Here is an 18,054-nt window from a genome sequence, read left to right as displayed (position 1 = left end):
AAATTTGACCAATTTAGAAAGAAGTCGATTTTATAAATTTAGTTATTTCAATTCAATAATGTAATTTTTAGAGTCCTTCTTGTTTACTTTTTCTAGATAAATAAAGTAAAATTAAGCGTAGTTTTAAATATTTTAGCAAATCAAAACATGAATATTACGAATTTTGATGAAAGGAGATCCATTTTAAAAAGCGTACAGCATGTACATTATTCTTTTGCTTTATCAGGAAAGGCAAGTCTTCAGACAAATTTGGAAAGTTTCAACGATAGTTTTGGTTAAAAAAATCAGTTTTTCAAACAGAGAAACGTGTGCGTATCTTAATGGAAAATTAATAGCAAAATGTTGGATAGTCTTCACATCCAGAAAATTCAGGACAGGGTTAATGTAGTTTTAGCTAGAGACATTAAGTCCCTTGAAAAGCGGCCCTGCATGGCCACGTGTGTTAAAACGTTTGACTCGTAATCCGAGGGTCGCGGTTCGATTCCCGGTCGCACCAAGCATACCCGCCCTTTTAGCCGTGGGCGCGTTATAATGTGACGATCAATCCCCTTATACGTTGGTAAAAGAGTAGCCCAAGAGTTGGCGGTGGATGGTGATGACTAGCCGCCTTCCCTCTAGTCTTACACTGCTAAATTAGGGACGGCTAGCACAGACAGCCCTCGAGTAGCTTTGCGCGAAATTCAGAAACAAAACAAACAAACCCCTGAAAAGCAAGAAAACGAAATTTCTCCTATCAGTGTATAAAACAAATTATAAAAATTGACCAATCTGGAAATATTTTGATATAGTCTTATTGATTTAGTTATTTAAGGTCAATAATATTATTTTTAAAGCCATTATTTTATTTACTTTTTCAGAATAAATTATGTAAAATTGAACTCAGTCGGAAATGTCTTATCAAATCAAGGCTTAAACATTATGAATTTTGATGAAAAGAAATACATTTATACAAGTGTACAATAAATACATGTTTGTCCTGGATCATCAGGAAAATCAAATTTGTGAATAATTTTCGAAGTTTTGGTCGAACAAAAATATTTTTCACAGAAACGTTTTCTTACTCTGAGTAAACCAAACTAAAAAGTAAACTGAATTCCGAACAAGCCGTATCGATTCAATATTATTATTTTTAGAGCTCTTCTTTTGTTTACTTCTTCTTGAGAAATAAAGTAAAACAAAAGATAGCTAAAATTTGTTAAGAACGAAGGTATATCAGGAGAAACAAATTTTTATACAAATTTGAAAATGTTCGGTAATTTTAGTAATAAAGAAGTAATATTAGTTTGTTTGAAATTTAGCACAAAGTTATATAATTGTCTATTCGTATTCTGTTCACAACGTATATCGAAACCCGGTTCTGCTCCCCAGTGGCTTAGCTGTATATCTGCGGACTTACAACGCTAAAAACCGGGTTTTCGATACCCGTGGTGGACAGAGCACAGATAGCCCATTGTTTAGCTTTGTGCTTTATTCAAGACAACAACAACAAACCCCGTTTCTAGTGGCGTGAGTCCGTAGATATACTGCTGTGCCACTAGTGGGGTGGTTAATTTTAGAAACAGAGAAAAAATGTGTATGTTTTAATGTAATCTTAATAGTAAGATATCAAATAATGTTTATTTCCTGGGAAAACTTAGGTTAGAAGCATTATACCTTTGATATATGAATGTATTTATTTTAAAAAAGAGAGAAAAATTTTAAACACAACATTTTTGCGCCATCCCCATTTTGTCAAATCATGAATCCACTGTTGAATATCATTATAAAATCTTACATACAATTCAAAGTTCTCTCTGTCTAGACAATTTTATTCACAACGAAGTGTCTGTTGTGGAATATATCTAAACTAAAGCTTGAACAGAAAAGTAGAAAATGAGCAGAAATTCCTTTGTTGTCGTTTTTTTTTTTTTTGCTTTTCTGGTACAGTCAGCGCAAACTGATTAGATTTTTTAAAGCAATATTTATTTCATTTAACTACGAAACAAACTAAAAGTTTACAACTCACAAATTATATTTATTTTGTTATAACATAATTTATAACCGGTAATGGCGCTGCTAGTCGTTATACTTGCTAAAATTATGAGATAACGATGAGTTAAATTTTAAATTCATTATGATGTGTTTTTTCGAATGACTTTCTTGTATTTAATTGAAATGTATATTTATTGCATATAATAAAACTAAACTGCTGTGTGTTTAAGAATTTTTTTATTATTCAGCCACTCAAAAGTAAGTAATTGAATATCCAAAGAGCTGAAAAGGTCAACCACGTGGGCTTTATTGACCTTGCTATTAGATTATTAACGATATTTTGGTATATTTTAACCTCTTCGCTTGGCAACAACGTAGGGTTGAAGTTCTAAAATTTAGAAGGAACGTTTTGAGTTAGCTGTTATTATTAAAGAACCCGAATTATGGCGAGCATAATAAGAAAAATCATAAATACTTCTCATGCACCAAAAGCAATTGGACCTTACAGGTATTTTTTTTTACCATTTTTCTATTTATAAGTTTAATTTGGATTTTACGACAAAAATAATTTTCACTTTCTATGCGGTTGTCCAGGGTTTTGAAAAAGAGTTAAATTTTAAACTTAAATACATTCTAAACTTACGTCTGAATTTTAAAGTACTTAGCCTCGTAGTTTGGGAGGATGAACTTTTAAGTGTGGCTTCTAATGGTCTTGTAGTGGTTGTAGTTGTATTAGTAAGACATTGTATTGTATTTTATAGTTATGGAAATCAACTTTCAAGTATTGTAGGATTGATAATTTTCATTTTGAATTGTTTTTTTATAGCTAAATAACTCGAAATTATAAATAACCGTTTGCAGTACTTTTATAATATCGATATTTCACTAACTATAAAAATTGATTTTTTTTTTTTTGCCTCATAAAGTACAGAAAAAAACATGGCGTCACCAATAAGGTGATAATTAGATCTTGTTTGGAAGACTATTCAGTTTTTTTTACATCCTGTTCAAGAAAAAATGTTGAATTGTTGGAGAAGTTTCAGACAAGAACTGATATGAGTTATTATATGGAGATACATTGAAATCTCAACATGTTTTTGCTGCATGTAGGCAGGTGAATGTTTGAAATGAATAGGATACTACAACAGTCTAATTGGCCCTTTGATATGCTCCAAATTTTGTGTTATGGAGAGAAGAAGAGAGATGGAATATGATTGAATACGTGTTAACAATTATCTTCATGAATTAGAAAGAGGTACTATCAGGGCTAAAGGTAGTGGAAAATGAAATGAAATAAGTTACATTTACATTAGATATATACACTACTGGCCAAAATCTTAAGGCCAATGAACATAAAGAAAAAATATGCATTTTGCTTTGTTAGATTCAACCACGTATGTGAGTAGAGCTTCGAAAGATGAAAATAAGAAAAGGGAAAATAAAAAAACTTTTTTAGCATTTAATAGGGAAAATGTGAAGAATATAAAATTAGCCTAAATACTAGCTGGTCAAAAGTTTAATATCATACTGAAACGAAGCATTAATCGGTAAACACGTAACAAAATTTAGTTATTTGTGTTCAAGCACTAGCATTGTCAATATCTCCCACTGTTATCTCCTGTGTTACATTGGTTAAAAATATTGCAAAGGCTAAAAAGTTGACAGAGTTTGAATGTGGCAGAATTGTCAAGCTGCAAAAGCAAGGCCTCTCTCAACATTCCATCACTGGTGAGAATGGGCATAGTAAAACTGCTGTTGCAAATTTCTTAAACGACCCTGAGGGATATGGAATGAGAATTTCAAGCGGTCGGCCCAAGAAAATTTCGCTGGTGTTGAGCAGGAGGATTCAACGGGTTGTTCAGCAAGACACCAGCCGATCAATGACCCAGATTAAGGCCCTTATGGATGCAAAATACAGCTCAAGAACAATAAGACTGCATCTATGAGAGAAAGACTTTACAAACTGTAAACGTCTTCAAAGGCCATGCCTCCTTTCAGACCATGAAACAGCTCAGTTAAACTTTGCTGAGAAGCACCAAACATGGGATGTAGAAAAGTGGACAAAGGTTTTGTTCTCTGACAAGAAACAAACCTGGATGGTTTACTGGCACAATAAGGATATCCCACCGGAGACTTTTTCTATACGACACAGTGGAGGTGGTTCCATTATGATGTGGAATGTTGTCTCCTTCCATAGAACAATGGAGCTTCAGGTTATACAGGGGCATTATACAGAGACTGGCTACACTGTCATGTTGGAGAGAACATCCTTATTGACTGAAGGCCCTTGCTTGTGTAGAAATGACTGGATCTTTCAGCAGGACAACGCTGCAATCCACAATGTCTGCAGGACAAAAGACTTTTTCATGGCGAATGACGTGATTCTTTTGGACCATCCAGCATGTTCACCCAAACTGAACCCTATTGAAAATGTTTGGGGGTGGATGGCAAGGGAAGTCTATAGAAATGGACGTCAATTCCAAACAGTACGTGATCTTTGTGAAGCTATCTTCACCACTTGGAATAACATTCCAGCCAACCTTCTGCAAACGCTTATATTGACCATGCCAAAGCGAATTTTTGAAGTTATTCACTATGACAATCATGCAACTCTCTACTGAGACCTCTTGTTGGGCATTTCCTACCTTGTTTAGGACTTGTTTTTGGTATGGTCTTAAACTTTTAACCAACTAGTATTTAAAGTAATTTCATAGTGTTCACATTTCCCTGTTAAATGCTAAAAAAGGTTTTTGTTTTTATTTTCCCTTTTCTTATTTTCATCTTTTGAAGCTCTACTCAAATAATTGGTTGATTCTAACAATGCAAAATGCATATTTTTTCTTTATGTTCATTGACCAGCAGTGTATATATGTACTCTTATTCCATTATTCAAGTGACATTTTTGCAATATGCCTACAGTCTGGAGAAATACTTGATAATGTGTTACACTTATGAAATCACAGCATATAGAATAATGAGTCAATGATGACAACCCACTTTAAGTAAAAATATATTCTCAATATGGCAGGTATGAGTATTAAAACTTTAATTGAAATAATTGTTAACCTGAAGATGACATAAGAATGTCAAAATGTTGTTCTGTATTTTATTTTACTTGAAGTTTTAATACCCATATCAGCTGTCTTGAGAGAGTAATGAGTACATTCTACTGGTCACAGTATTTCCGTGAGGCACATTTTGTGTGAAAGGTGAAAGTGTAATTAAATTTAGTTACTTAACAATATAGTAATATACAATACCAAGTTTTACAGCTGTGATTGATGTTCCTTAAAATATTTATCTTCCTTATTAAAGAGGATTAATTAGTGAAATTAAATTAATTATTGAAGACTGTTTTGTTTTACGTAATTGTAATGATACTCAAATTTGTTGTTTCTATTCTCTGTAATCCATAAGATATTGTTTACAATAATGTAATTTACCATTGAAAACTGATTCTAATATTGTCCTAGATTTGAAATATAATGTTAGATATATTTGTAAGAAATTTGTAAAAAAACAAAATATAATGTTAGACTTGATTTTCTTCAGTTTATCTTACTAAGTAGTATTTGATACCTTGAATGTTTTGTTTTGTTTAAAATATATTGTGAGCCAAGAAGTTTTGTGACTCTGTGTTGTTCCACTATTTTCTTGATCCATTTGGGTTTGTGACATCCAGTTGTTTCTTGTAAAGGTTAAATTTTTTGTTTATTGTTGTCATTACAGTCAGGCTGTTCAAGTAGGTAACACCCTTTACATCTCTGGTCAGATTGGATTTAACCCAGAAACCATGAAATTGGTGGAGGGGGGCACTGTTCCTCAGGCTAAACAGGTAGTATACCTCATGTTTGCTAATGTGATATATTTATTATAGTTTTGTGTTATATCTCGCTCATTCCAGATCCAGTGTATCTATTTAGAATGTATCAGAATTATGTGTAAGTTTAATGTACTTACCTGTGCACTGTGATAATTCTATAAATAAAAGGTATCTTACAGAAGTAAGTTAAATCTAATAACCTTTGTTTTCTTGAGAAAAGGATAAAAGATGATCTTCTTAAATTATGAAGTCATCTGGGAAATCAATGATATAAAGACCTTTGCTTTCTTTATGCTTTGGAGAATCCAATCAGAAGACAACCTCTTAAGGCAACCCATAAGGGAAGCAAACTGCATTATTAGAAAAATAACTGTCTTAGCTGCAGATGATTCATACCATTCCAAAATTTATATTTATGCCCCCTCTCCTAGTCCTACCATTCTTACTATTTAAGTATTACAATCTTAAGCATGTCAGCTTCAGAGATTGGAACCTTTTCTTATATGACAAACCCTTCCATCTCAAGCACCATTGTAGTTGCCATCCTCTGAACCCTTTACAACAATTCAGTGTCCTCCCTAAGTTATACAGTACTGCAAATGTGGGCTAATAAGTGGCTTATACAATTAAATTATAACCTCTTTAGACTTTTATTCAATATTTCCACAAATGACACCTAAAATTCTATTTATCCTGCCACCATGCTTGGATTGTTTAGATACTGATCAACTATTACACAAAGATCTTTGTTTTTTAATACTGTTAGAGTTATTCCTATCCAAATTGTACTTAATTCAAATTATGGTAATTCATGTTCATTATCTTGCATTTATCATGATTCAAACCCATCTGCTATTTATTTGCCCAACTCACTAAATGATCTAAATCCTTTTGTAAATCAGCAGCATCCTCTTCACAGCCAACAATACCCAAGATCTTTATCATCAGCAAATTTAAGTAATTTGACCATTCCTTCATCTGTGTCAATAATGTAAATAATAATAATAAAAGACTGAGCTCTAAGGTACACCACTTGCAACATTAATCCAGTTTGACTACACTCCATTCATAAAACCTTTTTGCCTTCTTCCATACAGCCAATCTTCTATCCAATTTACTACTTTATCCACCACTTCTTTAGAGAGAATGTTTTTATAATCCATTTATGTCCAATGCTCTCCGAAAGTTCAGAGACACCAAATCTGCATCTTTATTGTCATCTAAATATGCAGTAACATTTTCAAAAAATGTGAAAGGTTTTGTTTTTCTGAAACCATGTTGACTATCTAATAAAATTCTAAACTTTGTTAAATGACTTTGAAAAACATCTTTTATATAACTTTCAAAACTTTTCTAACAACTTGTATAAGACTAATAGGCCTATAATTACTGTAATAATTAACTCTCTTGTAAAAAGGAATATATTAGCTGATTTCCAATCCTCTGACACCTACTCACTCACTATTCAAGAACTTGGAAAATATAGTAGCAAATACCTCGTGTATTCAATCTTCAACCACTTTCAAACCCATATGAAAATATTATCTAACCTAGGAGACTTACCATTCTTGAAACTCCCATTTTTTTCTTAGTAAGCTCAGAATTAATGTGATCATCTTATTGGCTCTTGTTACCAGCTATTAACTGTTCAAGATAAGGAACACTGCATAAATCTTCATTAGTAGAACCTGACAAAAAAACAAAACAAAAAACTTAGTAACCCAGCCATTTTATAATCATCAGATACAAGCCTTCTCTTATTATCCATCATCTACCCTTAAGGAATTTAAAGAAATTCTTACTGTTATGATTACATTTTTGGCCAACATCCTTTTCAATGTCCTAATTTTCCATATGACAAATTTTTTTGGTATTCTGTAATTTTCTAAATCTTTTGTTGTACCAGTCAATTAAAATTTCATAAATTTGTGATGCCTTTTTCCATTTTTTTTTTTTTTAATCATTCTACACTTTGTGAGCCAACTGGTTTATTTACTTAGTTCTCTTTTCTTCTTATAAAGAATATAATTATCATTAAATTTTTTTCTACATTTGCTCAGTGTATTAAATAATTCAGCTTCCCAATTCACAGCAGATACTTCTTGACTCATCTCTTCATACTTACGTTTTTGAAATTTGTAACCAAAATACCATTTTTTCTGATCTTTATGCACAACAGAACATCAAATCTAATACAACCATCATCACTTTCCCCAAGTCTTCCCCAATTTCCAGCTTCTCAGTCATTTATGTTTAGAATTGTCTTAATAACCTTCCACCAATCAATTTCCAGTTAAGTCCATATCCTTTAATAGATAATGTTGTCAAAACTGTACACAGTATTCCAAGTGAGGCCAAACTAGCTGTTTCTGCAGAGATAATGATATCGTTGGATTTTTAATCTGTGTTTATAAATATACTCTAAAGTTGTGTAAGCTTCACTGCTGGCAATATAGCAGTACTTCCATGGTTTTAGTAGCCTATCCATATTTATCCTAAGTTCTTTTTTCTGCTATGTTTGAGGTGGTTTTACTTTTTATATTAAATGTAGTAATTATAATAATCAAAGAACTTGGAGGAAATTGAAATAAATGATTTCTTCTAAAACAGAGTAGATTTTGAATTTAACTTTTTGGGAAAGTGGATATGCAGTGACACCTTAATTTTGATGCATCGTGGAAGAAATTTATAAGTTTTCATATTTTTAAAAATATAATAATCTAGAATCTTCATCTATTACTTCAATGAAGTTGTTGAACTGTATGCAAAATAAAAGTCCCTCCCCAGTAGTATTTCCCTGTTGTCACATCATTTAAACTTTGACACCCATATTATTCTACAAATGCCCATCACTGGTGTGAAATTCAGCTACATTAATATAAGGTACACACATAGTCACATTGAAAATCTTCCAGAATGAGTTTTAAATCATTAATATGTACACACATATAAGTGGTATTATACAAAGCCTGCTAAAGTTTTGCCAAAGTGTACTTGTTAGTGTGACTTTTAATATAGTATTGAAGGAGACTATTTTTTAGGCACTTTTGTCATTCAAAATTTGAAAAAAAAATGGTTCTAATACACTTTATTATTATTCAAAAATAATCTTACATTTTGAGAAATTGTGGGTTGAACGTTTTGTTTTTAAAGTATACAGAAAAATACAACTTTGGTTCTCAGAAAGAATCTTTTAAAATTCTTGCAATTTTTTATAGCCTAGAATTTCTGTATTCATATTTAACATGCACATTCACTCGTTGAAACAAGATCATTGTCTTCTCTTTTTGGTGTAAAATGTATTTTCTTTCAAAGAATTTCATTCTAAGTTTCATCATAAAGGAGAGAATTGCTGTTAAAAGAGAATAGCTTTCTAACTTAATTTATAATGTGATTTAAAAAATTATCACAATGAAAAATCAAAAACTTGTTTAGCTGTTTGCTCAAAACTAGCAGTGCAAATGTTCTTTGTTTCATTTGAAGCTTCTTCAGAATATGGGAAAAATCCTTGAGGCTGCTGGAGCTACATATAACAATGGTGAGTTCATATTTTACACCAATTTCTGGAGTGGTTTAAAAAATTTCAAGGAACTTGAATTTTAAATTGGTAAATATCTGCTAAGATGTTTTCAGTATTACTCAGTGTAGCAATGGACAGAATGTTTTTATTTTATTACTTTCACAATAATGGATAAATTTATCTGATGGATGGATCTTATACAGCTTGGCTAAATAAGTTGCTACCACCACTGTTGTAATTCTGAGAGAGACAGTTCTTAAAGGGTTACATGTTATTTGTGTAGAATAAAATCTTCTGTCACAACAAGGAAAAAATTGTTTTGTATTTATCATTTGTTCTTTATATTTAGTTAAATTCCTTGAACTTCTGCTCACAGAATCTGCATCAGATGTGAAATTTCTATTCATAATTTTGAACTTCCACTGTTAAAGGTGTATATATGTGTGTGTGAATGTTTAAATACCTAATTTGCAGTTGTTTGTTGTACATTTTCTCATGAGTGAATTTTTATATTAGTAAAAATTATTTTTCTTGTTGAATTTAATTTCCAGTATTTTCAACAGTCTTACTAATCTCACAGCAGAAGTAACTTTAAGTTTAATTATTGGTTGAAAACATCCAATATCTTTGCTGTATTGAATGCACTTTACACATACATGAAAATGCACAATACAGTATTGTTTATTGTGATTCTTGTATATTTTTCATTATTTTGATGATTGAAAATCTACAAGAATACTTTTAATTTTTTCATGATTATGAAAATGAGAACTATCATTTGATAGACTATACTTTGTCTATGGAGAATTCATCTTGGAAGTTGTACACATTGAAATGTGTTTAGTTTTTTTGGTTTATCTCCCAATTTTTCAAATCAAACTGTAAAAGACACTTTTCACCATCACTGAAGATTCAAATAATTTCATTTAATTGATTCAAAAATTATACTTCCTTTATGATTCTATAACTTCACTTTCAGGATTAAGTTTCTAAAAGATTTACTTAATATACTTTAAGAATTGATAAAAATTTCTGAAGTGTTAGGTTTATCTACAAAGTATCTTCTTAATGTTCTACAAACTTGTAACTACTCAAAATTTAAAAAACCCAATTTTCACAGTGACTTAGGAAAGTAAGATACCTGACATTATTTAGACCAGAAAAGATAGTATTTTATAAACATTTACACTTCTAATCAAAACTTCTATTGTCTTATACGTGTATATTTCATTTAGTTGTCAAGACTACAGTGTTATTGACTGATATGAATGATTTTTCTGCTGTGAATGAAGTTTATAAAGAATGTAAGTATTTTCTTAGTAGAACCTAAATTGTTTAGGAAATTTCAGTGTACAAAGCTGATAGTTTTTTTATGTAAATTTTAAGATAAAAATTTATTAATTTAAGTAGTGTGTATTCAGTTTACTTCCCTTTATCTTTACATTAATGTGCAAGTTAATATGTGAAATAAAATGTCTAAATGAATGTTACAATTTAATATAATTTAACATGTACTAAATATTTGTTCAGATTTTACCTTAATACAACTTTTTGCACAAATGACATCTTGTTTCACATAAGTAAAGGTTTCCAACTCCTTTTGATCTTGCTTCTGAGAGTGAATTGAAGATTTTATGAAACGTGTTTATTTTCTTTTTAATCTTTTTCAGTTTTTAATACTGCTTTTCCTGCTCGTGCTGCATATCAAGTTGTTTGTTTGCCTGCTGTAAGTAAACTCTGCATATTTGAGAATTCTAAATTTTTATTTTATTTACAATGAAAACAAAAAATGTGCTTTAATGTCACCAATCATTGTGTTATGTCTATTACTTTTAAAGACTGGAACCAAGCAATTTCTTTCACTTTCAGATTTTTACAAGTCTTTTTAGTAGCAACTTTAAACCAAATTATGTGGTGCTTGATTTTAGTATGCTTAGCTAAACTCATATGATACTTAGTACCACTGGTTTATGTTCTAAATAGTTATCACTAACCTTTTCAGGAGTGTTTGTTTTCTTGTGTTGATGATAAATTGACTAAGGCATGAACCAAATTCACTGAGTCATGAGCCAAACTGAACCATTAACCCATTCACTACAGCTAGGACTTATATTTCCCAGTGCATACATCTCATTCACAGTGAATGGATTAATAATATAAAATATTTAGGAATGAAAATAAGAAGGAAATTTTTGCAACTTTTGGCTTCTAGGCCTCCACATGAAAAAGTACAGAAAGAGAAATAAGCTATTAAGTGTATTTATATGTTACTGATATTAAGATAATATATAATGGTTTGAATTTCTATCTGTTATATTCTATAGGATACAAAAAACATTAGGTGAAGACTTAATTAAGGGTACTTTTTATATTCTTGACCTCTTAAAATATTTTTATGAACTATATTATCAATATCATTTAATTTAAGTTCTGTTTAAACTTTTATTAAAACAAGGGAATTCTCAATAGCCATAGCACATGAAATTCTGAAAAAAACAGAACTGTTGTATAAGCCATTGTGTCATGGCTACAAAGAATTATAAGTATATAATGTCAGGAAGCAAAGTACTTGTTTTTCTTGCATAAAGATGATCTTGTTTGAGCAGTTTCTTTTGTAATGTTATGACTTTGGAATGCCACAACCCATATAATTTGTATTTATACCATTGCTTCCCATACTATTCCATTTATAGCTTCAAAAGAGACATGTACCAGTAGTATCCATCAAGTGGTCCATAGAACCATCCACTAGATATTGAATAAATTGTTTTGTTTCTTATTTCATTGCAAAAGAAGTAAGCCTAAAAGCTTCCACTTCAGAGCTCCTTAAAGATGCTAAATTAGAATGTAATACATTTACTGACCTATAGCTGTCCAACCCAACACCCACTACCTATATATGGCTATCTTCTTTCTGTGTACTTCACATCTATAGGCCATAAATTGTAGCTTAAGTCTATACACTGCTAGTTGTCTAAGTTTTTTACAAAACTTTTCAGTGAGTATGATAAAATAGTTTTGAAATGTTGAATTAGACAAACCATGCCAGGTATTATCAATACACTGAATTTGCTTCTTTAGTAAATTGAAAAATGAAATTGTACAAATTGTTTAATCTCTATTAGTTTGTTTGTCATTTTTACATTAATCTGTTGGAAATTTTCAATACAAAATACACAACATTTACTACAAACCTTTTTAATTTACCACAATAAAAGCTGAAGACTTGCTTTTGATTAGAACTAAGTCGTAGTAACTCAGCTTAGAGTCGATGGATAAAAGATTTTTAAAATTTAAATAGTAACTTATTGTGGTTTAGTTTTTCTCATATACCTAGTGTTGGTTGGTCAGCAATAATTTTACAGACTTATAGCACTAAAATCCATTGTTATTCCTTGCATTAAACATGATGCAGATAATCACAGCTGCACAGCTTTGCACTAACACAAGTAAGCTTGCCACTTGTTGCATTTCTTTCTTTCTTTTGTTTTACTTCATTGAGATGACTAGACAATGTAGATGTGTAGCATTTGTTATATTGGTTTATTGAGCACTGAAATAAAATTTTCCAGAAATTTTCCCTATTTGCCAGCTTTTCCATAACAGTGTATCAATTTGTGGTGCATTAATATTTAATTTATACTTCTATCTGCCTTGGAAATCTGAAAAATACTTAATTCAAAAAGAAGCAAAAACCATTAAGTTTCATAGTGAATAAAATTTGGGAAATAGATGCTCAGTCAATAGCAAGAGAGAATTGAAACAGCTGACAAACTCATACAAATAGTAAAATGAATACAGTAAGGGTTTGTAGAATCCATCTGGATCATACTTGGGAACCTCTGAAAGTTTCATGGTAAATTGTAGATTGAGACTAAACGACTTGCAGACACAGGTAATTTTATAGTATGCTTAATGTATTGCCATATTTCATTGGTAACTCTAACACGTCATTTTTTCTTCAACTTCTCGTATAAAAACTTGGGTAGCTTTATGTTTACTAAGACATGCTTATTGTGAACTAATAGTAGATCTCATGAAGACAGCATGATTAATGAAAAAACATGTTAAAAATTAGCTAGAACACTACTATTGTAGTAGAAAAGTAAAAATTAAACTAGATGCTTATGTGGGTTGTTGAGCCAAATATTTTAAATTTTTCCCTCTGCAGTCATCAATGAAGATTTTGTATGTGTTAGAGGGACCATCCAATGTAGTTTGTGCCTAAGTAGCTTATCTTTTTTGAAATCCAAATGTTTTCCCAAGTATTTGCTGATTCAGAAAGGTAAAGGGAAGGCTTTTCCTAATGGTTCAATGGTGCCTAGGCAATGTAACTTGTAACTTTGGCTTCAAATTCCTGTTTTGACTAGTGTCAATCAAGTGCCACTACTAACTTCATTAATAGGTATTGTGGACATTGTCTGGTACTGATGTTTTGCATAAGGTGACCATGAAACTCTGGTGTTGCTGCACTGTTTCCAGAGCTCTATGATGGGTGGAGTGGGTAGGCATCAAATTTTTGTTATATCACCATCTTTGCAAGTTCCCATACCTTGGTTTATGATTTCTACATTATTTATCAAAAATTCTTTGAAATAATGTCTCCCTTCTTAATACCAAAACCTGTCAGCTTTCACAAGTTGTAAAGAAATGCAAGTCTAGGACATATTAGTTAAAACATTGCAACAGTGAACTCATATTGAGATCATGGGTATTGTCATCCATCACAATATTTTAAACTTGTGAAGAGAGGTTATAATCAAGAAAAATCATCATCATATATCCTAGTTAGGGATTTTTACTGATCATTTTCAGTCAAGTGGTATCAATTGTTAATATAATTAATGAGCTGACTAAGGTATTTATTTTGACCTTTGCTCCTCCACACCCACTAATCAATATAAAGGCAGGTTATTTGAAATGTAGTGTCAACCCATATATTTCAAATCACCTCTTGTTTTCATTGACCATTTGTTGGACTCTATAAAATATCTTAATATGATTGCTTTATAGTATGTTTGTTATGGTGAAAAAGACTATTAGCAATATGTGTCACTTACAACCAGACTATGTCAACTGAACTGGTTCTGACCCATCTTCCTCTTGACAGTGTTCAGAATGGTTGAAGAGAAAGAGGTACAGAGAATAAAAACTCAATAATCTCTTTTAATCTTTGACTCAAAAGATAGTGATCTCTCTTTATAAACATAATTATGTTCTTATACTGTTTCATTACTACAATGGGTGTACAAACTGATCTTTTTGTTTATTCAAAAGAGAGTTTCCAACTACATGAAGATTTTTACCTTCTGTGGACAAATGGGTAGATAAATTACATCCATCTCTACATGCCAGTTGCACCAAATTATGACTGGGACTATGTTTCATTGAACCTGATGTGTAAAACCTTTATCAGGTTTTGCTCTTATTCATTGGAATCTTGTCCTTCTGGTGAGAGCCCGGCATGGTCAGATGGTTAAGGCACTCTACTTGTAATCCAAGGGTCGCGGGTTCATATCCCTGTCACACCAAACATGCTCACCCTTTCAGTCATGGAGACAGTATAATGTGACGTTCAATCCTACTATTCATTGGCAGTGGGTGGTGATGACTACCTACCTTTCCTCTAGTCTTACACTATTAAATTAGGGACAGCTAACATAGATTACACTCATATAGCTTTGCATAAAATTCAAAACAAAACCAAAATCAAACCAAACCTTCTGATGAGCTCTGCCTTTTTTACCTCCAGGTGGAATGCATATAGCTGCCATGGAGAAAAATAAAACTGTTTGCAAATTGAAACAAAAAATCTGCACATTTAGATCTTCATCTAAATGAAACAAACCATACTGATGCAGTGACATTGTTAAGGCTTTAATTTAAATGACACCAAGACCTTGACTGATTCTTTCCATTCTATGAATATATCTTTGACAGGAGAAGTTTTTCTTTTAATATATCTGGTACTATCATTATTTGGTAGTATTCTTTATATAGGAGGATAAACAGGGTCATTGGCAAATGATATTTTTGGTTGACTAATGTACATCTTGCATGGCCATATTACTTATTATTCCTCTGGAGACCACAGCCATCTAAGTCTGTTACATATACTTTCATAGTATTTTTGTATGTGCTATCAAGAGAGATTTTTGACCAAACAGACCTTGATGACTTTACTGAGAAGATATAATTCCCTTTTATCATCAAGGGAGACTTAAGTAGGCACAATGCACACTGAAGAGGTGGAGATATTGATTGAAGGGAGTTGACCTGTAGAACATATTCACTGAGAGCATAATCTGTCTTTCTCTTCAATACTGGAGAAGTACTTATTTTATTGGCTTAAATTGACATTAGTTATGCTTGATGTAGCCATTTCTTTATTCATTCTTCAATCTTTTTTTTCTTCTTGGACAGTGAACGATAATCCATTATTAGGCAGTGATCATTTTCAAATCATTCTGAGGGAGATTAGCCACATTTGGTGCCACGTAACGTATACACATGCTTGGCAAATTAGACTTCAAAGCCAAAAGGGGTCTTGGGTTAAATTTTCTTTCACCACCTCTTCCACCATGAAATTCGAAGATGTTAACCTGAAGATGACCTAAGAAGTTCAAAACGTTGTTCTCTGCTTTAGTAATAAGTGTTAATACCCATACCAGCTGTTCTGATACATTTTTATTCCAAGTGGGTTTCTCATCATCAAGAATTGCTTTACCATGGAGGAATGTTGGTTAACATATCAATCTTCAGCTAGTTATAGCATGATCTTATTGTTGATGTAACATTAAGCTTAATTGTTTCATTTAACTGTAGTATTGTGTACATCTTTAGCTCCTTTCTAAGAAAAGACTCATGAAATGTGGTTAAGTAGCAAAGTTAATTTAAGTGTTCTTGTTAACATCTGTGACATCAAGATTTAAGCACAAAGTATGCTCTTCCTGAATTTTATAAGGTTTTAACATATGTACCTCTAATTACGTATGACATGTTTGAGTTAACCAGTTATGGCATGTTTTGATACATCTTGGCAACACTTAAAGTAAAAAATGATCATAATTGTTTGTTGTTTTTTTCTCAAATATAGAAACTTATTTTTCTTTCTTATAATGTTTGTTTATTTTACAGGGTGCCAAAGTTGAAATAGAAGCTATTGCTGTTGTTGGTAATATTGTAGAATCCCAATGACTAGCATCTCAGTTATGATGCAGAGTCTGCATTTATGTGAAGGAAAAGAGTTTGTCTGAAAAGAAACATCAATAAAGAGAAATATTTCTTAACTCAGAAACCAGAGAATTCTTTTGTTAACATATTAAAATACATAAATAAAAAACGTAAATTTTAAACCATTTCAAAAGTATTTTGAATATCAAAACATTTTTCTTTGGGAAAGGGGGATGTAAGACGAAAAAAGCTTGTCCTTGAAGATCTCTTTTAATGAATGAAGCTGTAAGTTTTTAAGATAAGAGATTAAATTGAGATTGAATTTGCTAAATTATCGTAAACTGTCAGATTTTAAATTAATTGCACATAAGTAGATTCAAGCTAGTGCAGAGTTTAGTCAGAATTCTAGGTAACTTACCCAACGAGTGAAACTTTTTAACATGGTGGAAACTTCCATGTATAGTTGTTCCTATTTACTGGCTCTCTTATCTAATATTTTCATTTATCACAATAGATTAAATATTATTAAATAAGCAAAGTTTAATAATTTAGCAGTTATGCACAAATATACATGTAAAAACGGCTGGTTTGGGTGGAGAAAATTTTTATGTAGAGGAGCGAACAATGTTTCGACCTTCTTCGGTCATTGTCAGAAGGTTGAAACATTGTTTGCTCCTGTACATAAAAAAATTTTCTCAACCAAAACCAGCCCTTTTTATATGTATATTTCTTTACAAATGGGTTTTCTCATCATCACTAGTTATACACAAAATTGATATAAAAGTGTAATCGATGGTTTTTAACAGTAACTAATGTTTCTGGAGAAATAACTTGATCCATACAAGAATTTCTTTGTTGTTTAATCCATTATTTTTACTTGATGTCACTATCGTATAACTTTTGAGTAATCTTTTCTTGTCCCAATGAAAATGTGTAAAGAATTAGTTATTAAATCACATATTTAAAATCTGGAACCAATGAATGTTTGAAAAGAAAGGCCTACCTAATGACTTGAATGTTTGTTTTCTAACTGAAACTGGTTTGCATTAAATATTATCTGCAAATGCATTTATTTTTCCTGCTTTTTAGTTATTCAATACATCAGGATATTCTGTAATAAAAGAACCATAGTTTAATAAAATGATGGAATTTGTAAATTCTGAAATGACTGATTAGATATGTTTATAGTTGTTTCTATAGTACTTCCGTTTTTTAATAATGGCTGTGTCTAAATAATTAATTCCATATTTCTTATACCAGTTTCACCAGGAATAGTTTTTATATAATGTTGTCTTGTATAAGCAAGTGCCTTATTTGTTTTGTCTTCGTTGTTATAGTTACAATATGAAGTAATACATAAATAAATCTGAAATCTATATTTTTTTAGTTTTCTGCATATGAAACGTGAACTTTTTTTTCTGCATTTTGTTTGAGACCCACCACCACCTCTACACACACACACATACAGTGTAGGAACCACTGATAGAAATAATAAATGTAATGTATTTTTAATTCGGACATGTAAACTTCTAGTAATTTCTGTGTACTAGCTTGCGTCATTGTTAAA

The 18,054-nt window shown here is 31.3% G+C and overlaps 1 protein-coding gene across 1 annotated transcript; it reads left to right on the top strand.

The window, feature by feature from the left end:
- The first annotated feature begins 2,057 nt into the window (after positions 1-2,057).
- Positions 2,058-17,652, top strand: UK114 (reactive intermediate imine deaminase A homolog UK114). The gene is made up of 6 exons (XM_076484407.1): positions 2,058-2,479; positions 5,701-5,806; positions 9,278-9,332; positions 10,550-10,618; positions 10,985-11,040; positions 16,452-17,652. Exons 1-6 carry the CDS (start codon positions 2,415-2,417, stop codon positions 16,509-16,511), a joined length of 411 nt encoding a protein of 136 aa, XP_076340522.1. The 5' UTR covers positions 2,058-2,414; the 3' UTR covers positions 16,512-17,652.
- The last annotated feature ends 402 nt before the right edge of the window (positions 17,653-18,054 follow it).

Source organism: Tachypleus tridentatus, chromosome 13 (assembly GCF_004210375.1).
Source record: "Tachypleus tridentatus isolate NWPU-2018 chromosome 13, ASM421037v1, whole genome shotgun sequence".
Lineage (NCBI taxonomy): Eukaryota > Metazoa > Arthropoda > Merostomata > Xiphosura > Limulidae > Tachypleus > Tachypleus tridentatus.
This window is presented reverse-complemented; position numbering and strand designations above follow the sequence as displayed.